This window comes from Oryx dammah, unplaced genomic scaffold, assembly GCF_014754425.2.
Source record: "Oryx dammah isolate SB20612 unplaced genomic scaffold, SCBI_Odam_1.1 HiC_scaffold_27, whole genome shotgun sequence".
Lineage (NCBI taxonomy): Eukaryota > Metazoa > Chordata > Mammalia > Artiodactyla > Bovidae > Oryx > Oryx dammah.
Genome location: NW_024070211.1, coordinates 29074634 through 29099276, shown reverse-complemented (window position 1 = coordinate 29099276; position 24643 = coordinate 29074634). Strand labels below are relative to the sequence as shown.

General features: G+C 46.7%; 1 protein-coding gene across 4 annotated transcripts; it reads left to right on the top strand.

Moving 5' to 3' along the window:
• The first annotated feature begins 942 nt into the window (after positions 1–942).
• On the top strand, positions 943–24578 carry PLCD4 (phospholipase C delta 4). 4 transcript variants are annotated; one of them, XR_005718965.1, is made up of 16 exons: positions 943–1282; positions 6503–6558; positions 6693–6748; positions 8057–8285; positions 9395–9524; positions 10081–10312; positions 16305–16506; positions 17442–17586; positions 18470–18622; positions 20259–20426; positions 21907–22063; positions 22396–22512; positions 22750–22922; positions 23624–23825; positions 24159–24308; positions 24410–24578. XR_005718965.1 is itself a non-coding variant. In XM_040228349.1 (16 exons), the coding sequence occupies exons 1-16, from the start codon at positions 977–979 to the stop codon at positions 24514–24516; spliced, it is 2517 nt and encodes an 838-aa protein (XP_040084283.1). In that variant the 5' UTR covers positions 943–976; the 3' UTR covers positions 24517–24578. The 4 variants fall into 4 exon arrangements, 2 of the variants coding, with proteins under 2 accessions (XP_040084283.1, XP_040084284.1); XM_040228349.1 differs by having other exon boundaries at positions 23690–23825; XM_040228350.1 differs by having other exon boundaries at positions 998–1282; positions 6693–6851; positions 23690–23825.
• The last annotated feature ends 65 nt before the right edge of the window (positions 24579–24643 follow it).

Genomic DNA, 24643 nt, shown 5'->3' with positions numbered 1-24643 from the left:
TACAGTTAGTTCCCTCTGTGCCTGTGATTAAGACATAACTCCCCACAGAAGTCCAAGTACAGAGCTGTGCCCTTACCCTCAGCTCCATTCTGTCATACACCCAAAAAGAACCATACCCCACAGTCTTCCCAAGGCAGAGCAAAAGTAGGTCCCAGCTCACAGTGCTGGGGAGAGTGTAAGGGACTGGCTGTCTCTGCTCTGACCTGTGAGTCCGGGCCATTGCTGGAACTTCCCTGGGCCTCCGTTTCTCACTGTGAAGTATGGGGCCGTAATAAAGCCCCTGACAATCCCCTATTCCTCTCCTAACTTGACCCCCTTTCCTCAATCTTGGTGTTTGTTTCTGCTGCCTATTCATACACGCTTTAAGAAGTTCATTACCTTGCTTTCCCAGCTAGATGTCTTTCCAGCCTTGTGTTCCTCTTTTTGCTTTTGATCCTTATACACTGTGAGTCTGCTTCATTTCTACATTTACCTTTATAAACACACAGATATGTCCTTGCCTGTTAGAGATGCTGAACAAACGGTTGTAGGATGAATGAATATATGAAACAAATTGTCTCCTACATTCATATATACATTCCTTCAATATTCAGCAGATATCTAATATATAGAGAGATGCCAACTTTTCCCTCTACACTCTAAAATCATTCTTCCTCCTTTTGTCACCTTTCCCCTTTTCCCACCATATCTTTTTTCCTTTCCCTGAGCCATAAAGTTAGACTGAGTGCTCAGCAAGACAGGATGCAGAGACACAGAAGCAGGCCAGTGGAAACAGACACCACGTAAGGGAGCCAGATGAAATAAGGGCAAAGGCAGCTGTACAACATGCAGAGAGAAACCAACCAGAATGAAAAGCAGTGATTCATGGAGCACTGCCACTCGGATATTCCTTGGGTTTCTCTCTGAGAGCTACTGCGAGATTGAGGTCAGTGAGGGCTGGCATGGGGATGAAGGGCAGACAGGCTCCTCCCTAGAGATGCACTGCTCGTCAATCCCTCCCCTTAATCCTGTTCTACCCACCCCACCCCCACGACTCCCTCACACTGACCAGTGTCCTGGGCCTTTAAGGGTTGGATGGGCTGGACTGAGGAGAGAACTCACACCTCTCCCCACCCCACTCCTTCCATCTGGCTGTAAGTCAGCCAGCGACAGCAGCAAACTGCAGCAGAAGAGGAGAGGAAGCCAGCGAGTGCAAGAAGAGCAAAGGAGCCCCACTGGATTTCCTTGCCCCACGGCGGAGAGCATCCCAGAGCTCAGACGTAGGACGGCTATCCTGCCCACGGTAAGGGCTGGAGGCTCTGACCAGCCTCTGCTCCTAGCTCCGACATGCCCAAGTCCTTGCCCGTGCCCTCCACCTGCTTATTCCCCCTGACTAAATCATACCCTGGACTCCTTTGCCTGAACAGGTTTATCGGCTCCCAACCTGCTGGTTTTCTCTAGCTTATCCACTTGGACTTATAGTTTTCCTACTAGCTATATCAGTTACCTTTTTATATGAGGACCTCTTAGCTACCCAGGGCTGCCACTGTGTAGATAAGTGGTGAGCCCACCCCAGGAAGGGAAGAGAGAGAACTGGAGCGATCATGCTTCAGCACAAATTCATTAACAGATTGTTGAGGATTACCACATGAGAGTTGGCCAAGACCCACGGAGGATACAGAAACCCCTGATAATAGGCAGAGAGTTGTGAGACTTCCTTGGAAAGAGCCAAGGTTTGAGTTCTATGCCTCATTCTTAGCCTGCTCAATGATCCAGGGCACTTTGTCAGTGCCCATGAAAGAGAGGCCTAGTGGGAAGGATTATAGAAGTGAAAAACTATGATTTTCAGACAAGTTGGTGTTGAGACCAAAACAACAATTCACACTTCAGAGACTCAGTCTGACCTATTCCCAGCTGCCTCCTAGGTCTGACCAAGTGCTGTCATATAGGAGGCACTTGAGAATTTATGGGATGAGTGGAGGCATAAACGAATCTGACTGATTCACAGGCGTCCATGAGCACATTAAATTGATGTGCACAAGAGTACAACAGAATCTTTCTAGGCACAGGAAATATTCTTTCATTTTTACTGTAACTTCTTTTTAAATAAAGCTGCCTTTTTGGAGAAGCATTATTAAAAAAAAATATTGAGAAGAGTACCCACTCCTAGTCCTGTCTCTGATGTTAACTAGCTCTGTGACTTTGGACCATGGCTTCCTGATCTATTGTGGGAGGGAGTAGAGGGTTCTCTAGATTTGCTTGTGTCTCAGGAGCACTTGTTAAAAATGAATATTCCTGGGCCCCATCCTTAGAAACTCTGATCTGGTAGATTTGAGGTGGGGCTAAAGAATCTCTATTTTAAGACAGTCTACAGGAGACATTGATATAACCAGGAACCACTAGATTGATGTGTTGTATGAGTCTTCAAGCTCTAACATTCTGAGGGCTATGACCTGTGACGGGAGCCATTCTGTCCTCTTCATATGAATAAGGTTTGTCATTATCCTGCTCCAAAGAAAAAGAGTAGACAGGATGATTCTCTTCCTTCCTGCCCTCAGGGAGACTGTAGACACCTTAAATTCCACTATAAGCCACAGACAACTCTGCCGAAGTCCATCTCCAGGTGATATGAAGCCACCTGTCAGTTGAGGACCAAATCTTCTTTGGCAACCCTTGGCCACTTCCTGCCCTATTTGTGTGTCTATTTTCTCATCTGTATTGTAGAGGTAATTATCTGTATCCTCAGGGAGCTCCACATATGTGCCTAGGCGTAAACAGTTAAGACCCAACCTCTCTCTCAGTCATTATCCTCTGATTCCTGCCTCTTTCTCTTGCTCCCACTCCCAAATCCTTTTTCCCTCCTCTCCAAACTGTACCTGCCTCAGTTGTGACCATCCTCCCCATTGCCACCTTCAGGTGCCAGAGGAAACACCAAGACCTAGAACACCTAGGTTCTAAGTTGCATTCTCTGAGTAGTTTGTTTAGTCAGTCTCCTAGGATACAGGGGAAGATGAAGCTGAGCAGAAGGATCTGTTACTCAGGATCCCAACCCAAGAGTCCCCCTTCCTGAACCAAAATCTCAAGCACCTTTCAGGGACGAGAATCCGAGCCATTGCAAATTAGAAGAGAAACAAAAGAGCAAGGAGTAATGAGGAGAAGGGATGAGGAGAAGGATGAGAAGTCAAGAGCAAGGAGAGGCTGACTTAGGTAAGCAAATAGGAAGGCAAAGGGAGGGTCAGGAGAGAGAAAAGTGAGCTAGGAAGAAAGGAAAAAGAAGGGGTCAGATAGAAGAGGGGGAAGGGGAAGAAAACAGGAAGAAGGAAAAGAAAGGCTATTGAGTGGGATATGGTAGGAACAGAAAATGATGGGGTGGTGGGGAGGGAGAACAATGTCCCTCACTGAGTCCTAGCTCTGCTTTCATTGGCTTCCTAGGGAAAGCCTTTTCTAAGGGTAGTCTTGGTGAGGTCTCTGAGTTGGTCAAATGGAGACATCAGTTCTAGCCCCAGTTCTGCCACTTAATTCATTAGGTGACTGGCAGTTCAGCTAGCCTTCTGTCCCCTTTATTTTTTTAACAAAAGGATTCCCATTCTTATTACTGAGCTGCATAGACCGCTGGTGGGGAGACAGAAAGCACCGGGAACCAAGCATTTCGTCTCCCCTGTGAGTTGTTCAGAGAGCGATGATGTTCTGTGATCTGGTTGATTAGCGTACAACCTTAACACAGGATAAATGTGTGCCACTTCATACGTGAGGCTTCTGACACAGCCAGCTTGGTTCTTCTCCAGTGTCTTCTCTTGGAGTTGTATCTGATTACCTGTTTTCATTGGAATCTATTGACGAATGGGATGATTCTGCTTTTTTTTTTTTTTTTTGTGGTCAGGAGTCGCCTGATCCTGAAAGTCTTGTGAGAAGACATGGTGAGGCGCAAACTCAATTACACGTAGGATGGCAGAGAAAAGAGCTCCTCTGTCCCTTTTCTACAAAATGAAGTTCAGCTCTGACATCCTGTGGCTCCCTGAGTTGAACCTAGCCCTCTATCAGCCACGTGTCACCTAGATACAGTTTTAAAACAGTGACTCAAGAATGGGAGCAGGGCACGCCAAGCTCTGAGGTTGAAAGAGTTTGACAAAAAAGTATAAAATCATCTTCTAAGGCTGGTTTGAGATGAGGTAGGGGTGTCCCTGTGCTTGGGACTGTTCTCAGACCTCCCGTGTCTCAGGACATCGTAGTGAGGCTCCCAGACACAGGCATATGGAAGGTAATTCTGTCTTCTCCCAGGGCCAAAGCCCACCCATCCCTGAAGTTCAGAGGAGACAGGAGGCAGAATGTTGGCAAAAGCGATTAGACTTCAGCCCCAGGTTGACCCCAACCCTTCTTAGAGTCTGAAACTCTAAGACATTTAATGGAGATCTGTTACGTTTTAGTCTTCATAGAACTTTTGCAAACCTTGGATTCCAAGCTGTGCAACACCACCCAGCAAAGCAGAGATGCTTTCCTGTCTTCTTTCTTTCCTTCTTCCTTCCAGACGTCTCCTCTGGTCTCACTCAGGCTTCTACATTCAGCCTCAGCCAGTAAAACCTTTCCCTCTTGGGACTGAAGCTGTGTTCGTGCTCTCCTGAGAGTTGCCTTATCTCTTCTGCTTAGACTCAGATTGGTTTCCTGCACATTCCTACTCCTTTGCAAAGTCTTCTCTAGGTCCTTCAGTCAGGAGAGCTGTAATTTCAGGGACCTCTACATTATTCCTGAAGACTGTCACCCTGGGTGGCTTTACAGCTCTTCCTACTTAAGGGAGATGGGGCACTAATATGCTGTGTGACCTCAGAAAAGTCACATCATGTTTCTGGACTTCTGGTCTAATGTAGGGAGTTGAACTACATGATGTTTAAATGGAGTACTAACTAAATAATTAGTTTAAGGATTCTTTTTTTTTTTTAAAGATGTTCACCACTGACAAATTGTTAAACTTATTCAGGGATGTTCCTGGCAGTCCAGGGGTTAAGACTTCACACTTTCACTGCAGGGGGCACAGGTTCAATCCTTGATTGGGGAATTAAGATCCCACATGCTGCAAAGGGCAGCCGGAAAAACTTTTTTTATTAAGTTTAAACTTACTAATTAAAACCCACAATACTTCTCTTCAGGCATGGATCCTTTGCTTATACAAAAGCATAAAGCTTTATGTTCTGTGGACTTTGCCAGTTTCAGCATGATTTGGTTTTAAGCACTGAGTATATTTCTTCTAGGCACAAAGCTAGGATCAAAGTGGCCACAAATCAAATCATCTAGTTATTTTCAAGGAAAGTTTGTTGTTAGCTCTTATGATAACTTTAGTTCAGTTCAGTCGCTCAGTCATGTCCAACTCTTTGCAACCCCATGAATCACAGCACGCCAGGCCTCCCTGTCCATCACCAAATTCCGAGGTTTACCCAGACTCATGTCCATCGAGTCAGTGATGCCATCCAGCCATCTCATCCTCTGTTGTCCCCTTCTCCTCCTGCCCCCAATCCCTCCCAGCATCAGGGTCTTTTCAAATGAGTCAACTCTTCACATGAGGTGGCCAAAGTATTGGAGTTTCAGCTTCAGCATCAGTCTTTCCAATGAACACCCAGGACTGATCTCCTTTAGGAGGGACTGTTTGGATCTCCTTGCAGTCCAAGGAACTCTCAAGAGTCTTCTCCAACACCACAGTTCAAAAGCATCAATTCTGTGGCACTCAGCTTTCTTCACAGTCCAACTCTCACATCCACACATGACCACTGGAATAACCAGTCCTAAATGAGCACATATTTAAAGGTAGGAACTCTCTTTCAGTAGGTAGAGAAAACTTGAGCATGCGGTCCTGAGACTATGTAACTTATCTGGTCCATTAAAACTGTGAGAATTACTATTATGAATAAGAGTATGAGCTATACTTTATCATGTGAATGTAGAAGTGGCTTATTTAGCAAGGTGCAGCACTAAGTGTGGTAGCAGAGACAAAAGAAATACTCTGGCCTAGCCTGTCCAGAGCTGGAGGATCCACACAGGAGCATGGAGAGGGCTCCTGGAAGGGAAGTTGAGATGATTCCACTTGGAGAAGGGAAGGCTAAGATGCAGAGAGTTTCCAAGTTCTGAAAGTGGGCAGCCAGCAAGTTGGTGATTCCTAATAATGGGGAACTGAGAGAGGTGTGGTCAACGTGACCTCGTGGATTGTAGGGTGTTGGGAAAGAAGAGGGTATTTGGCAGAAACTGCTGGGTTGGCCCTGTCGGAGATAGCTGTGGGAAATGGCAGAAACTCTGAAATCAGATATATTTGGGTTTAAATTCCGAGTCTCTGTGTGATTGAGACAAGTTTCTTAGCCTCACTAAGCCTCAATCACTAAACTCAAATTAGAAGTGAAAAGAGCTACAAATTATGTAGATGAAGGAGCTGACACAACTCAGGCAGTCAAGGAGCACTAATTTCCTTCTCTTCCTCCCTTGATCTATTACTCTAAGACCTCAAGATTCACCTGAAGCCTCTTGCTGCTCCTCGCTCCTTTAGGTGACTCTGGCATCAGCTGGTGAAGCACTGGGTGATGGCGTATCTGCTGCAAGGCCGTGAGTACCCCTGCAGAAGAGGGCTTGGGGAGACAACCCAGAGACAGAGAGGAGGTTGGACTCCTGTTCCAAAGCTCCTCCTGAGCCCTCCACCTTCCCTACTAGCTACTCAGTCCCTGCTTCTCCCGGCTCAGGGCTGCCTGTCAATCAAGATCTGCTGCTGATGCAGAAAGGCACACTGATGCGCAAGGTGAGGTCCAAAAGCTGGAAGAAGCTAAGATTCTTCAGACTTCAGGACGATGGCATGACAGTCTGGCATGCCCGGCAGGCCGGAGGCAGGGCCAAGCCCAGCTGTGAGTGATGTGGATAGCCAAGGGTGGACATGTGGGTGGACAGGACCTTACAGGCCCAGCAGCTTGAGGGCAGAGGAGGGACCAGTGTCTTATGACGTGGCCTGCTCTGGTCTCTTTAGTGTCTTTATCTGAGCCTGTAAAATGGAAATTATAACTGTACTAGCCTCTTCAGGGTGTTACAAGGATCAAATTGGTTATGGCATGCAAAGATCTTCCAAGAGTCTTTGCCACATAATAAGGCTCAATAAATCATAGGTTTTATCTTATTACTATCATCATCATCATCATTATTATTATAGCATGATCTTGGGTAGCCAACTGTCTGGATTAAAGCCCTGGCTCTGCCAATTTTTAGCTGAGTGGCTTTGGACAAGTTATTTAACTTAAGCTAACATAAGTTTCCTCATCTATAAAATGAGGATTAAACAGCCTAGTACATTACAGGAGCTCAAGAAGTTAATGTATATAAACCACCTGGCATGAGGCCTGAAACCCGGATGAATTTAGTGTGTTAACCATTATAGTGAACATTTCTAAATATTGTAAATGTGTCATAACAGTGTGCTTCCTATTGGCCAAACACTTTATGATCCCTCTAAAAATGTGATCACAGGACTCACTTAAGAGAATCTACTTTAGAGACATAACCAAAGCTTACAATCCACACCAGCCCCAGGTGAAGAAGTGGGGGGAAGGATTTCTCTGGCTCCCTCCCAGACATCCGGAAAGAGGAAGCCCTCAAACCTGAAATAAGAGAACTGAATTTGGGCGTGTCATGCTTTGGTGTAACTGCTTCTATTCTGCAAGTGTGCTTCCACTTGTCAGCCCCACCAGTCCTCCTGTAATTGATCACCATGTGGATTGGCCATGGAAGGGACCATTCCTTATTTAAGATTAGGACACTGAGGGGCTATATCATTTTCATCCTTGTCACACTGCCAGTTGGTGGCTGGAAGCCAGGTCTTGCCATTTCCAGCACAGGCCCCTTGTCATGCTGCTATGAAAACAACGACTCATGTGGCAACTGAATTCCAAGAATCTGCATCTCCCTGTACTAAGGCTTTGGGGTTTTAGTCTGTGGAGGCTGGGGTCCCTCTTCCTGTGGTTTCAGAGAGAAGAATGGGGAGTACTGGTCCTTGGCTCTCAGCTGCTGTAATTTGTTGGACCCTTTGCTCAGGGCCCCCTACCCACTTCTTCCCTGGCAGTCTCAATCTCCGACGTGGACACAGTACGTGAGGGCCATGAGTCTGAGTTGCTGCGCAACCTGGCAGAGGAGTTCCCCCTGGAGCAGGGTTTCACCATTGTCTTCCACGGCCGCCGCTCCAACCTGGACCTGGTGGCCAACAGTGTCCAGGAAGCCCAGACCTGGATGCACGGGCTCCAGCTGTTGGTGGGCTTTGTCACCAACATGGACCAACAGGAGAGGCTGGACCAGTATCAGCAGGATGGAGTCAAAGTGGGATCCAGGGGTCACTGAAGGAGCCAAATTCTGAAGGGCTAGGGACAAGTAGGAGGGGGCACAGGGCTAGAGGGGCCTGAGAGTCCAGATGGGGTGGCCAGGGACAGCTTGGGCTGATGTGAGGCTGAGATACTGAGGAAAGAATGGAGGCCTGCGATGGCACAGGCAGAGTCACACAGAGTTTGGAGAGGAATCAGGGCCCCCTGGATTGGGTAAAGGGACCGTGAGAGGCAAACTAGGTGCTGATCCTGAGAGCTGAACAGAAGATCCCAGTGGCATTAACTCCCATAGGGATGGGGAGCAACTCCTTAGAGGGCTTAGTGGGATCAACTCACTTCACGTTTCCTAGACTGTATTCACCTTCTGTGCTGGTCCATTCATTTATTCACCATCTATTAAGCAGAATGTAAGAGGCACTATGCCAGGCTTTAGGGATACAAAGATTAATGAGGCTCAGATATTGTTTTAGTCAGCAGAGAAAATAGAATTGTGTAAATAATTTAATTTACCAGCATTACAGTACTTAGCTGATATATGGGTGTTCAAAGGAAGGAGAAATACTTATTTCTAGCTGAGATGGTTATGAGAAAGCTTCAGGAGGAAATAGCATTTGAGCTGAGCCTTGAAAATGAGTAGAATTTGAACTGAAGGGAAGAGGAGGGGAAGGCTCTCGTGTCTGAGGAAACATCAGGAGAAAAGGCCCAGAGGTAGGAAGCTGAAGAGCTGGGACATCACCAAGCAGGGGCTTACTGAATCTGTCTGAGGTACAAGGTAGTCATTTCTGTGTTGAGAAGGCTGGTTTGGGGCCAGATCACTGGGGTGAAGGAGATCTTAGTTTCTATGTTAGGGAAGTTGGGCTTCTTTCTGCAGGCAAAAGGGAGGTCCCCAAAGGCACCTGAGCCATGCAGGGGGCAAGATAGATTGGTGCTCTGGGGAGATTATTCCAGAAGCTAATGTGGAAAATGAATTGGCTTTGGGGAGGGGACTGGCAACAAAGACAGGGGAGCAGATGTCAATGGATGAATGTGCACACACATCTGCACACACACACACGCTCAGTGCTTTTGCCTTGACTCAGACCTGGATGGCTGAGTGATTGGTTCCAGCGCGGAGACAAAAACCAGGATGGCCGGATGAGTTTCGGAGAGGTCCAACGGCTACTGCACCTGATGAATGTGGAAATGGACCAGGAATATGCCTTTCAGCTTTTCCAGGTGAGTCTTCTGGGGAAAGGTTAGCAGAAGCCAATCAAGGCCACATTCTCCCTTAGCCAGAAGTCCTCCAACCCTCTCCAGCAACACACAGCTGTTGAATCTCTCCTACTACGCCAGGTTCATTGGGAAGTGTGGGTAGGACATGGTTCTTACCCTTCAGTCTTGTTGGAAAGATGACTCATAATCTTATGAAAGGTAAATAACAACATGTTATTACATCAGACCTCAGGGACCTCTCTGTCCTTGGCCAGGATTTCACAAGTTCCTAGTACAGTGGAAAACTCCAACTGGCATGTGAGTAAATAGAAAAAGAGATCTTCTGGTCTTTTAGGGACATTTAATTCTTTCTAGTTGAAATTTTTCTCCAGTAGCAAATGGTATGGCCGGAATTTTGCTTTTTACTTCCTGTAGTGGCTTCTCCTATGAACACCAAATGTCAGGAGTTCTGTGGAAGCCTGCCTGGCTCCATCAATAATATGGCCCTTACAAGGAAAGTCAAAACTACAACATCTGCCGTTAAAGGGTTTTTTACTCTCCTCTAAACCCTCTTCTGCAGACAGCAGACACATCCCAGTCTGGGACTCTGGAGGGAGAAGAATTTGTAGAGTTCTATAAGTCATTGACTCAGCGTCCAGAGGTGCAGGAACTGTTTGAAAAGTTTTCATCTGATGGGCAGAAACTGACCCTGTTGGAATTTGTGGATTTCCTCCAAGAGGAGCAGAAGGAAGGAGAACGGGCTTCTGATCTTGCTCTGGAACTCATTGACCGCTATGAGCCTTCAGAAAGTGGTAAGAGGACTAAGGTGGTGAGGCACCATACATAGGGGCCAGATAGGGGGACCAAGAGACAACTAGCCTTCTGCCTAACTAAGGGAAAATTCAGTCCTACCCAGACCCCCTTCTCAATCATCTTCATCTTATTCAATCACTCCTCCAAAAGGAGAAAGCCATTTCCTGCCCAAATAAGACAGGAGTCTCCTCTGTAGTGCTGTTATCTCTTAGGAGGAAGAACATTCCATGTCCCCTTTCCTCCACCACGCTCATATTTCTCATCCTTCACTTTCACACTGTTCTTCCTGATATCAACCTTTGTCCTCAGTGGAAACAAAATCCTGCTCCTCTTATTTTTGGCTTCTTCTCTAGTGCATATGATTCCTTTCCCTTTAGTTCCCTTCATGGTTCCTGTTTGCTGTCTCTTCAAGTGCTGGCTCTCTGCCCTTTCCTGGACTTTCTCCAAGTTCCCCAGGTGGTTTTTGAGTCCTAAGTCCCTGAGCTGGGCAACTAGTCAGCCCCTGGCTGAGGGGGATGATGAGGTAGACAATCATTTAGCTCTTAACAAGCAGTTAAAATATGCCCTCTCTGCCCTCAAACCTTCTCCTTGCCCCTTTAGAAGACTCCTTCCTGCCCTTCGTTCTCTGCAGAGCATGAAAAACTTACATTATTAATAAAAAGAGGGCTTCCCTGATAGCTCAGTTGGTAAAGAATCCCCTTGCAATGCAGGAGACCCCAGTTTGATTCCTGGGTTGGGAAGATCCACTGGAGAAAGGATAGGCTATCCAGTCCAATATTCTTGGGCTTCCCTTGTGGCTCAGCTGGTAAAGAATCCGCCTGCAATGCGGGAGACCTGGGTTCAATCCCTGGGTTGGGAAGATCCCCGGGAGAAAGGAAAGGCTACCCACTCCAGTATTCTGGCCTGGAGAATTACATGGACTATATATATAGTCCATGGGGTCACAAAGAGTCTGACACAACTGAGAGACTTTCACTTTACTTCACTTTATAGCTCTTACTTTATTTAATCTTTTGTGTGTGTGTGTGTGAGTGTGTGCGTGTGTTAGACGCTCAGTCGTGTCCAACTGTTTGCGAACCCATGGACTGTAGCCCACCAGGCTCCTCTGTCCATGGGATTTCCCAGGCAAGAATACAGGAGTGGGTAGGCATTCCCTTCTCCAGGAGATCTTCCTGACTCAGGGATCGAACCCCAGGTCTCCTGCACTGCAGGCAGATTCTTTACCATCTGAGCCACCAGGGAAGCCCTTAGTACTCACCACATCCTTATAAATCAAAAGCAATAATCTTTATTGGGCCTTTGCTAAGATCCCATAATGTGCTGATGATATCTCTACATGCCTTTTCTCTTCTAATCCTTCCAACAATCCATGGAAGTGGATTTCTATTATCAACTCAGTTGTACAGAAGAGGAAAACTGAGATTTAGAAAAATTAAATGACTTGCTCAAAGTCAACAGCTAATGAAAGGAGGAATTGGAATTCAAAGCCAGATCATTGACTCTTACCTGGTGCCTCTCTTGAGAATGAGGATAAGTCATGAGAGGAATGTGAGCTGGACAGGTGACCCAGGTTTCTTAGGTCTCAACTGCCATTCCCTTTCATTCATTCTCTCATTCACTCACTACTTCAGCAAATGCTCGCTGAGTACCTGTAATGTGCCAGGACCAATGATAGGCAACAGAGATACGGTAGTATGTCAGACAAGGACACTACCCTCATGGACCGTGGAGCCAAACAAAGTGTTGGAATCACTGATTCCAGATTTATGTGGGTGCTCAGAGAAGAAAGGGGCTGTGAAGCAATCTTTTCAGAAAACTAAACAGAAGAGGAAGTTGAAGGGTTAAGACAAGATCCTCTATTTCCAATGCAGAATCCAGCACACATCATTACGTTTATTCTGCCTGTGTGCATGCTTAGTCACTCAGTTGTGTCCATCTCTTTGTGGCCCATGGACTGTAGCCCACCAGGCTCCTCTGTCCATGGAGTTTTCCAGGCAAGAATACTGGAGTAGGTTGTCATTTCCTACTCCAGGGGACCTTCCCAACCTGGGGACTGAATCCTTGTCTCTTGGGTTTCCTGCACTGGCAGGCAGATTCTTTACCACTGACCCACCTGGGAAGCCCCACATTTATTCTATCCACCCCTCTTGGAGTTCCTTCCCTTTTCATTTGACTATCAGATACAATAACACTGTGGCTGCAAAGTGTGGTATCAGTCAGGAGACAGGGGCTCAAGTCCCCACTCTGCTTCTTATGGAGTACTGAGTCGCTTAACCTATTGGAAGCTCAGTTTTCTCATTTGTAAAATAACTAGTGATCAAATGAAATAAAGCACATGAAAAGTACCTGGTAGCTATAGATTTTAGTAATTTGCAATTTGAGTCATTACAGTCAAGAATGAAACTTTGTGGGATTTCTCTGGCAGTCCAGTGGTTAAGACTTTGAGCTTCCACTGAAGGGGGCATGGATTGGATCCCTGATCGGGGAACTAGCATCCTGCATGCCTCAAGTCATGGCCAAAATATAGAAAGAATGAAACTTTGTGCCCAACTTCTTGCCATTTCCCATCATCACCAGGCCTTGTCACACCTGGAATGAGGAAGCTGGGCATGAGAGTCAAGCTATTCTGCCTCCCCTGTAGCAAATTTATCCTCAGTGAGACTTCACAGTCCAGCAGTGTAAGGCAGACTCTGACATCTGACTCCCTGGGTTCAAATCCCAGCTCCTTCACTTATTAGTTATTAGTTATGTGACCCAATATTATACAGGTGGCGGTGACCAAAACCATCCCGAAGAAAAAGAAGTGCAAGAAGGCAAAGTTGTTGTCTGAGGAGGCTTTACAAATAGCTGAGAAAAGAAGAGAAGCAAAAGGCAAGGGAGAAAGGGGAAGATACCCAACTGAATGCAGAGTTTCAGAAAATAGCAAGAAGAGATATGAAAACCTTCTTAAGAGAACAGTGCAAAGAAGTGGAGGTGGAGGAAAACAACAGAATAAAAAAGACTAGAGATCTCTTTAAGAAAATTGGAGATATCAAGGGAACATTTCATGCAAGAATGGGTACAATAAAGGACAGAAAGAGTGAAGACCTAACAGAAGCAGAGGAGATTAAGAAGAGGTGGCAAGAATACACACAAGAACTGTACAAAAGGTCTTAATGATCTCGATAGTCACGATGGTGTGGTCACTCACCTAGAGCAAGACATCCTGGAGAGTGAAGTCAAGTGGACCTTAGGAAGCATTACTATGAATAAAGATAGTGGAGATGATGGAATTCCAGCCGAGCTATTTAAAATCCCAAAAGATGATGCTGTTAAAGTGCTGCACTCAATATATCAGCAAATTTGAAAACTCAGCAGTGGCCATAGGACTGGAAAAGGTCAGTTTTCATTCCAACCCCAAAGAAGGGCAATGCCAAAGAATGTTCAAACTACCACACAATTGCACTCATTTCACATGGTAGCAAGTTTTTAATGCTCAAAATCCTTCAAACTAGGCTTCCAGTAGTACACAAACTGAGAACTTCCAAATATACAAGCTGGGTTTAAAAAAGGCGGAGGAACCAGAGATCAAATTGCCAACATTCATTGGATCATAGAAAAAGCAGTAAGGGAATTCCAGAAAAACATCTACTTCTGCTTCATTGATTACGCCAAAGTCTTTGACTATGTGAATCACAATAAACTGTGGGAAATTCAAGAGATGGGAATACCAGACCACCTTACCTGTCTCCTAAGAAACCTGTATGCAGGACAAAGAGCAATAGTTAGAACTGTACATGGAACAAGGGACTGCTTCAGAATTGGGAAAGGAGTATGTCGAGGCTGTATGTTGTCACCCTGCTTATTTAACTTATATGCAGAGTATCTTACCTGAAATGCAAGGCTGGATGAATCACAAGCTGGAATCAAGATTGCCAGGAGAAATATTAGCAACCTCAAATATGCAAATGATACCACTCTAACAGCAGAAAGGGAAGAGGAAACAGCCTCTTGATGAAAGTGAAAGAGGAGAGTGAAAAAGCTGGCTTAAAACTCAACATTCAAAAAACGAAGATCATGGCATCTGGTCCCATCACTTTGTGCAAATAGAAGGGGAAAAGTGGAAACAATGACAAATTTTATTTCCTTGGGCTCCAAAATCACTGTAGACAGTGACTGTGTGTGTGCTAAGTCACTTCGGTCATGTATGATTCTGTGCAACCCTATGGACTGTAGCCTGCCAGGCTCCTCTGTGCATGGAACTCTCCAGACAAGAATACTGGAGTGGGTTGCCATTTCCTTCTCCAGGAAATCATCTTGACCCAGGGATCAAACCAGGGTCTCTTATGTCTCCTACATTGGCAGGCAGGATCTTTACCACTAGCACCACCTGATAGTGACTGCAGCCATGAAATTAAAAGACTCTTGTTCCTTGGAAGGAAAGCTGCGACAAACCTAGACAGCATATTAAAGAGCAGAGACATCACTTTGCTGACAAATGTCCATATAGTCAAATCTATGGTTTTTCCAGTAGTCGTGTTCGGCTGTGTGAGTTGGACCATAAAGAAGGCTGAACGCCTTGAAATTGATGCTTTCAAGTTGCAGTGCTGGAGAAGCCTCTTGAAAGTCCCTTTGACAGCAAGAAGATCTAACCAGTCAATCCTAAAGGAAATCAACCCTGAATATTTACTGAAAGGACTGATGCTGAAGTTTCAATACTTTGACCACCTGATATGAAGAGCCGACTCATTAGAAAAGACCCTGATGCTGGGAAAGATTAAAGGCAGGAGGAGAAGGGGACAACAGAAGATGAGATGGTTGGATGGCATCACTGACTCAATGGACATGAGTTTGAGCAAACTCTGGCAGACAGTGAAGGACAGGGAAGCCTGGCATGCTGCAGGGCTGCAGAGTCAGACATGACTGAGCGACTGAACAACAACCACAGATGTGACCCTGGGTATGTTACCTAACCTCTCAGGGCAGATTATGTTATATCCACCTGATTGTGTTGGTGAGAGCATTAAGGGAGATGCTGCATGTTATGTATGTCCTTGGCAGAGAGAAATGCTCAAAAAACCCTCAGGCCATAGTAGGCAGTAGCTACGCAGCCCAGGGCATTACACGCAGGTACCTTGGTCTTGGGGCTTCCCAGGTGGTGCTAGTGCTGAAGAGCGCCTGTGCCAGTATAGGAAATGTAAGAGATGTGGGTTCGATCCCTGGGTTGGGAAGATCTCCTGGAGGAGGGCATGGCAACCCTCTCCAGTCTTCTTGCCTGAAGAATCTCAAGGACAGAGGAGCCTGGCAGGCTACAGCCCATAGGGTCGCAAAGAGTCTTCAGACATGAAGTGACTTGGCATGCATGCACGCAACCTTGGTCTTGTCACTAACAAGTCTTTGACTTTGATCCTCTCTGAGCCTCGGTTGCCCCATCTATGAAATTAGTCCTTTGGACTAAATACTGTGCTGTCCTACATGGTAACCCTGAGCTCCATGTGACTATTTAAATTTAAATTATAGTCGGCTCTCTGTATCTACAGGTGCCACATCGCGGATACAGAGGGTCGACTGTACCATGCAATTCTGTGTAAGGCACTTGAGCGTCCATGGATTTTGGTATCTGCTATGGGGAAGGGGGAGGTCCTGGAGCCAATCTCCTGTGAATACAAAACTGTAATTTAGTTCCACAGTCACACAGCAATATTTCAAATGCTCGGTAGCTTTATTTATTTAGAGGCTATCGTACTGGACTGTGCAGACCAGAGAACATTTCCATCACTGTAGAAAGTTCTGTTGGGCAGCACTGAACTAGCATGATCTTAATAATTCCCTTTGTATCTTTATGGTTCTCTGAGGATGGGGATGCTTGAAATGACAGGCTGGAGAGGGCAGTTTTGGGGTCTGGAGCCTGGGAGTGGACACCATTTGAAAGGCCGGGCCCTGGAGAGGGGTGGGGTGCTCTGAGCACTACCACTGAGATCAGCTTCTCACTCTAGCCACTCCACACCGCAGGCAAATTGCGGCATGTGCTGAGCATGGACGGCTTCCTCGGCTACCTCTGCTCGAAGGATGGAGACATCTTCAATCCAACCTGCCACTCCCTCTACCAGGACATGACTCAGCCCCTGAACCACTACTACATCAACTCCTCCCACAACACCTACCTGGTGGGGGACCAGCTTTGCGGCCAGAGCAGCGTGGAGGGATACATACGGTGCTGTGGGGCTGGGGGGTGATGGGGTCCAGTTCATGAGATGGGAAGTTCTGTGGGAAGTTGGAGGGGAATTGTTAGCGGACTGCAGGAACTGAAACACTGTTGTGGGGGGATTTGAGTTGAGGATTCCTGGGTCCCTGAGAGACTTGGAGGAGATATTGAAGACTGGCAGGAGAGTGCTGTGGAAACCCTGCAGGTAAACAGAGCTTCTCTTTCATAGGACATGAAATTACCTTGGCACCAGAGGTCCTGACAGATTTATTTTGAACAAATAAATAAGCTCAATGTTAAATGGGAGGCAGTAGGGAAGAGGATTTAAAAACATAGGTTCTGGAGTCAGACCATTTGAGATCAACTGCTAGCTCCCTCACTTGGTACTCTGAGGTCAAATATTTAACCTCTCTCTGCCTCAGCTTCCCTATCTGAGACATAGAGATGATTACTATTCTGTCTATTCTGTCTGGCTTGTTGTGAGGATTCAATAAGGTAATTTATGTATCAATAGGTAATAAATGGTACCTGCTTTTATTGTGATTAACCATGCATTAGATCAAATAGTCAAGGCATCTTTGTAATGCCAGCAGCTGAACTAGTCGCTTCAAGTCCATCTTCCCTAGGAAGCCTAGTAAAGAAGTAAAATGTAAATTTACCGAGAGTTTGAATAACTCGGGTGTCATATAAAGATATACAAGCAGAACACCAGAAGGCAGTATGTGATGGCTCCCTAAGGGCGGATTGTTGAGTAGGGCAGGGTGGAGATCAGTGTGAGCTGCAGGTGTGTCCCAGCAGATGGAGAGGGGTCCATGGAGATGTAAATTGACAGTCTTGATGGGTGAGTGCTGGTGAGCACTGTTCTCTCCAGAGAGGGAAGAGGGTCTCTAGGTGAAAGATCACACCTTGACCCCTCCCATCCCTGGGGGGTGGGATTCTTGCAGGGCCCTGAAGCGGGGTTGCCGCTGTGTGGAGGTGGATATATGGGATGGACCAAGCGGGGAACCTATTGTTTACCACGGACACACCCTGACCTCCCGCATCCCATTCAAAGATGTTGTGGCTGCTATAGGACAGTATGCCTTCCAGGTGGGAGCCTCAGGATGGAAATACTTGTGATTAGCAAGAGGATCTGAAGGAAGAGACTCTGGGTCTGGGGTTGGGGAGGGATGCAGGGGAAAGTAAAAGTATTAGTCACTCAGTTGTGTCCAACTCTTTGTGACCCCATGGACTGTAGCCCAACAGGCTCCTTTATCCATAGATCCTCCAGGCAAGAACACTAGAGCAGGTATCCATTCCCTTTGCCAGGGGATCTTCCCAACCTAGGTGATGTCAAATGACATATACATAAAAGAGATTTTAATTGTGAAGCATCAGGCAAATATTAAGGAATTATTATGAATAAGTGTTGGATGTGTTACTAGTTAAGTAGTATTCATAGAAGTAATTGCTAACTGTAATGATTACTTCTAAAAATTTCTGTCACCCACCTGGGAGAGGGCGGAGGAGGAAACAGACAAACTGGTGGGTAGAGCTGGGAGACAATAGCTATCTGGGGATGAAAGTCTGAAAGTGTAACGTGGAAACAGACAAACTGGTGGGTAGAGCTGGGAGACAATAGCTATCTGGGGATGAAAGTCTGAAAGTGTAACGTGAACATGACTGGGGCACTGGCTTGGCTTTCTCACTCTAAGCCTGAAAATTCAAAAGTCCCAGAAGGACCTGGGTCAGACCTGCCACAGATCTGAGATTTGGGGTCCCAAGAGTGACTTTTAGATGTGGGGTGCCTAGACCCAGGCAGATCTCCTGGAGGCCTGGCATGGGGTCAGAGGACTTTTGGCAATCAGGGTACTCAGTTGAGTAATTAGCAGGGGGTGGGGTGGTGGGGTGGTGGGTGGGGGTGGAGCTGGAGAAGCAAGAAGTTTATAGGCTTCAGAACTCTGGCTCCAGTGTGCCTTCCCCTCCCGACCAGACGTCAGACTATCCAGTCATCTTGTCGCTGGAGAACCACTGCAGCAGGGAGCAGCAGGAAATCATAGTGCGCCATCTGACGGAGATCCTGGGGGATCAGCTACTGACGACAGCCTTGGATGGGCAGCCTCCCACTCAGCTGCCCACCCCTGAGGTAGGGACCCTGCCCTTCCAGCCCAGGCTTCCCTACCGGCCTTGGCTCTTCCTTCCAGGCCCATCTGTTCCCTTCTTCTCATCCTCAGATGGACCATCTTGCTCTTTAATATTCTCGGAGACAACTTTAATTTTTGAAAAATCAAATTCAGGGTCTTCCCATGTGGCCTAGTGGTTATGATTCCAAGCTTTCACTGCCAATCCCTGCTCCAAGAACTGAGATCTTGCAAGCCGAGTGGCATGGCCAAAAGAAATAAAAAAAATCTAATTCAACATAAAATGCCAGATATAGCTTTCTAAATTTAAAACCATTTATTTACTTTATATTTCTTTTTTCAATGGAAGATCTTCATTTTTTTTTTCCTGATAGTTCATTATTATAGGCTCTACAAATATAAAGGGAGATTCCCCCACTGTAATCTCAACCTCTCCAATAACAGCTGCCAACATTATGGATTTTTTACACACTTATATAGACGTATATATGTATATATGGTCACATTTTTAAAAAATGTGAATGGGATCATCCTTTCTATCCCTTTTATATATATCACAAATATTTTTTCATATATATTTTCTTTTTTAACAGTTCTATAGTATTGTACTTTATGTTACTGACCATAATTTACTCAACCAGTAGGTGGTAAAAATAACCAGTAAATGGTAAACATTTAGGTTGTTTATAATTTTTCATTTGTACATAGAGGTTTGCTCATTTACTCTTTCTTTGAAATGGATTCCTAGAAAAAAAATTGCTGGGCTGAAAACTGCATGTTGACATTTTTGGTTATTATTGTCAAGTTGCCCTCGGGGTGGGGGGTGCAGAAAAAAAAACAAATTTCACTCCAAGTGAACAGTGTAAGGGGATGACTACAATTAACTCCAGTAGTGAGATGATTCGTAATGGCAAACATGAAAAAAAAGTCAAGTTTTTAAAAAACAAAGGTCTGTTTTATTCTTTCAAATTAACTGATTATTTACAAACTTTTTTATATTAGAGTTTATAATTTTTATTGATATATAACTTTAAAAATGTTAAAGATATTAATGCTTTAAAAATACTTTTTTGCAGTCTATTCGGGGGGGGGGCGGGGTGGCCACGCTGCACAAATTGCATGACCCAGTTCATAACCAGGGACTGAACCCAGGACACAGCCGTGTGGAGTCCTAACCACTGGACCACCAGGAAACTCCCCTTGCAGTCTATTTTTTCTTTTTGTCTTCATAGCCTCTTCTGCTTTACAGGTTTTCAAGCTTTATGTAGTCACCTCTGCCAATCATTTTTTTATGTCTTCTGAGTTTTCAAAGGCTTTCCTACCTTGAGGCTATTCAGAAAGAGTCTCTATCTTCCTCTAATACTCTAATGTTCTTTACATGTAAAATTTGAATCTATGAGGAATTTTTATGTGTCAAATGTGAGGTAGGGGTTCACATGTATTTTTTTCCTTAGAGATGTTACAGGTTGGGAAGAAATCCCTGCTGTATGTATCAAGTAGCCTTCCTGTGGGAACTTCCAACCACTCACTTGCTTCCTTTGCCTTTGAGGTGGTCCTGTCAGAGCTGCATAGGAGCTGCACGACCCACAGGAGGGGCCCAGAGCAGACAGGTAGACAGGCCTCTCTGTTTTCGTCCCCTAGGACCTTCGGAGGAAGATCCTTGTGAAGGGGAAGAAGCTAATGCTTGAGGAAGAGGAGGAAGAGCCAGAGGCTGAACTGGAGGCGGAGCAGGAGGCTAAGCTGGACTTGGAGGCCCAGCTGGAGTCTGAGCCCCAGGAGCTGAGCCCTCGCAGTGAGGACAAAAAGAAGGTAGGCCAGGAGAGTGGTCTTTCTGCTCCGGTGTTTGATCAGTCAGTACTACAAGCTAAGATCCCATGTGTGAAGAGACTGGAGCCAGGCAGGGTGGAGAACCAAGGAGCAAAATGCTCCTTGCCTCCAATGACAAGAGGCATGAGAATCCATACACAGCATCACCATATAGATTGTCATATACAGACATATGGCAGTGGCTTTCCAACTTCTTTGTGCTGTGAGATCTTTTTTTTAATGAAATTCTATATGGAAGCTCAGTACACAAAATAGATATATGCAGAGTCATTCTGGTTGAAGTACCTCTTTGGCTCTCTCCTGGGTCTCCCAGGTGACTTCTGAGACATCTTTGTACTACTTCCCAGTCTCTTTAAATGATACTTCAAAAACCACTGATGTGTGTGTATATTGTTATATTAGGTAAGTAGGTCTTACTAGAGAAGGCAATGGCAACCTACTCTTGCCTGGAAAATCCCATGGACAGAGGAGCCTGGAAGGCTGCAGTCCATGGGGTTGCTGAGTCGGACACAACTGAGCGACTTCACTTTCACTTTTCACTTTCCTCCATTGGAGAAGGAAATGGCAACCCACTCCAGTGTTCTTGCCTGGAGAATCCCAGGGAGGGGGGAGCCTGGTGAGCTGCCATCTATGGGGTTGCACAGAGTCGGACACAACTGAACCGACTTAGCAGCAGCAGCAGCAGCAGGGCTTACTAGAGTGACTGCTATGACCTCAACTAAAGTGGGTTTATTGCTAGAAAGTTTCTTGGAAAAGGTGAGTCTGAAAAGGGACCAGAAATAGCCAAAGAGGAGGAGCATGAAAGGTTGGGGAAGGGGTACCAATGGTGGGACCACCAAGGTCTTGAAGTCTGCATTTCTCTCTTGTGCACTTGCTTGGCTCAGCTGAATGACTTCTAGCTTATTATCCCGTTCTCTCTGGAGCTGTGTTGTCTCACCTGCTGCCATGCCCAGGGATGGAAATGGGAATTCAGAAAAATCTATAGATGTTACTCTGGGACTCTGACATCCTTCCAGGTGTGAGTTCCATGACCATTTGCATACCTTGATGTATCTGGATTCATATACATTTTGATAAAAAATTAATGTTTTAAAAGATGAGAGGTAGTGAGGATGACATCTCTGTTTAGCAATACTAGGTTAAAGACCTGTTACCTGCACAGTAACCCTTCCAGCCCAGAGGCTGAAACTGATCCCTTTAGTATACGTAGACTGCTTTTATTCCCATTCCCATCCTCAGGTTGTGATGTGCCCGCTGTTGTGTCGGCCTTTGTGTTGTCAGATTATGGCCCAGGCTCCTATTTCCAAGCCTGGGCTTCTTCTCTTTCCCAAGCAGGTGAGGCAGGAGGGAGGCAGTGGGCAGAGCCTTAGGTTGGGTGGGGAAGTTCAGATCTTGGCCACTGGCTTCTTCCCTCTCGGATTGCTAATGGCTCAACTCTATTATCCTCTCTCTCCTTTTCCAGAAACCCAAGGCCATCTTGTGTCCAGCCCTCTCTGCCCTGGTTGTCTACTTGAAGGCTGTCACCTTCTACAGCTTCACTCACTCGAGGGAGCACTACCACTTCTATGAAACATCATCTTTCTCTGAAACCAAGGCCAAGAGCCTCATCAAGGAGGCTGGTCAGGACCAAGAGGGAGGAATGGAAATGGGATGGGTAAAGTCAGGTCTGATGGGCAGGAGGATGAGTTCCAAGAAAGAGGATGAGGGAGCAGAGGGACGCAGAAGTTAAGGAACTCCCCAGACCAGGTATGGGGACAGGAGGTGAACAGTGGACTCAAGGTTCTAGGGGAAAGACAGCTGGGGGAGATGGTCTGCATGGAGCAGAGACAGTCACAGCCTTAGGAGATGCTGGAGAGAGGAGTGAAGTAGGTGGGTGGGGGCCCTTGGGACCAAGGAAGTAGGAGGGTCCACTCCACCCACTACCATCTCAGTACCCACACCCTCTTTACAGGCGATGAGTTTGTGCAGCACAATACCTGGCAGTTAAGCAGAGTATATCCCAGTGGCCTGAGGACGGATTCATCCAACTACAGCCCCCAGGAATTCTGGAATGCAGGCTGCCAGATGGGTGAGGGAGTGGTAGGGACAGGGAAGAGGGAGTGCAAGAGCAGTGGATGGGAAGTCGGTCCCTGGGTGGCAGTGGGGCCAGAGAGTGCTTCAAGGGGAGTGCTGGGCTGAGAAAGACATTCTCCAGTGTTGCCAGCAGCCCCTTTACAGCCAATAAGTTCTCGGTCCGGTTTCCCTGAAAGATGGCTGCCTGGCCCCCAAGGTGACTCTTTTCCTGTTTTTCTCCTGGGGCCCTCAGTGGCTATGAACATGCAGACAGCCGGGCTGGAGATGGACCTGTGTGATGGGCTCTTCCGCCAGAACGCTGGCTGTGGCTATGTGCTGAAGCCAGACTTCCTGCGCGATGCCCAGAGTTCCTTCCACCCTGAGAGGCCCATCAGCCCTTTCAAAGCCCAGACCCTCATAATCCAGGTATAATGGAAAGAAAAACCACTGGGAAGAAACTGGGATAGCTGAAATAGAGCCTGCGGGGGCAGGCGCAGCTAGGTCTGACAGGAGTGTAACAGAGGGAAAGTTCCTCATGGGGCTGCATGGACTTTGGAGTCAATCACCTAGGTTCAAACCCATTTACTAGTCATGTAATGTTTGGCAAACTTAACCTTATTCTCCTTACCTGCAAAACTGGGGTAATAATACTGCCTACTGTACAGGACTGTTGAGATTAATTTGTGTGTGTGTGTGTGTGCTCAGTCCTGTCTGACTCTTTGTGACCCCATGGACTGTGGCCCTCCAGGCCCCTCTGTCCATGTAATTTCCCAGGCAAGAATACTGGAGTGGGTTGCCATTTCCTACTCCAGGGGATCTCCCCAGGGATTGAACCTGAGTCTCCTGCACTGGCAGGCAGATTCTTGGCCACTGAGCCACCTGGGAAGCCCCTCGTTAATCTGAAGTGCTGACAATGGTGCCCAGGGTACAGTAAGTGCTATAGAAGGGTTGCTTTTGCAACCTTCCCACCTTCAGACCTTACTAAATTTCTACTTGGATGCACTATAAATTGCAGGTGAGGTACTAGAAGAAAATATATTACCCATGAGAATTAGTTTTGCAAACCATAAGCATATAGTGCAAGGTCCTATGTCTCCCCTTCCCCTCAGCCTTCCTCCTCCCCCCAGGGTGTGAGAGTTGGAGGGGGGCTGGGCTGAGCAGGAACTAGTGAGGTTCCAGAGCCCTGGTTGCAGGTAATCAGTGGTCAGCAACTCCCCAAAGTGGACAACACCAAAGAACAGTCCATTGTGGACCCCTTGGTGAGAGTGGAGATCTTTGGCGTCCGCCCAGACACAACCCGGCAAGAGACCAGCTACGTGGAGAACAATGGTGAGGCGCTGGGCAGTGCAGGGGAAAGTGGGGGGAAGTGGGAGGAGCACGGCTGTGGCTTTTCCACTGTCCAGGTCTCTGTTAAGCACAGTCCATCACCCCTCGTGCCCCCTCCAGGGGAAGCATGCAGACAGGACAAAGGATGAGGACTTGGGTCGGAAGCCAGGTCTCTCACTTACAGTGACCTAAGCAGACTGCTTATCCACTCAGTTTCCTCACCTGTAAAGTGCTGACTGCTCTGAAAATGAAGCAAGAGAACACAGGGCAAGCAACTCACCAGCACGGTCAACAATGTTCCTTCATCCCTTCCCTCACTCACCCTCCCTGGCTCAGGCTTTAATCCATACTGGGGGCAGACACTGTGCTTCCGGATCCTGGTACCTGAACTGGCCCTGCTGCGTTTTGTGGTCAAAGACTATGACTGGAAATCCCGAAACGATTTCATTGGTCAGTACACCCTGCCGTGGAGCTGCATGCAGCAAGGTGAGATGGTCTTCCCTCTCCCGGCCCACACCCCAGCTCTGGACTGATGCTCATCAGCTCTTCCTGATGCTGTTCTCTCCACCCCTCCAACCACCCCCCAGGTTACCGCCACATACACCTGCTCTCCAAGGATGGCCTCAGCCTTCACCCAGCTTCCATCTTCGTGCACATCTGCACACAGGAAGTGTTAGAGGAGGCTGAATCTTAAGGCAGCCACTTCACAGGTGGAGTGGATTCACTGGCTGTAGATGGTGAGAAAAATGAAAAAAACCTGGAAGGATGCTCCAAAAAGCAAACAGTGGTAAAAACCCGAGCTTTGGACTGTGCCGTCTCAG

Coding starts and splice junctions, on each gene's coding strand:
- PLCD4 (XM_040228349.1), top strand. CDS start 977: ATGCACTGCTCGTCAATCCCTCCCCTTAATCCTGTTCTACCCACCCCA. Junction 6,559..6,692: donor GGCGTATCTGCTGCAAGGCC/GTGAGTACCCCT, acceptor CTCCCGGCTCAG/GGCTGCCTGTCAATCAAGAT. Junction 10,313..16,304: donor CTATGAGCCTTCAGAAAGTG/GTAAGAGGACTA, acceptor TCCACACCGCAG/GCAAATTGCGGCATGTGCTG.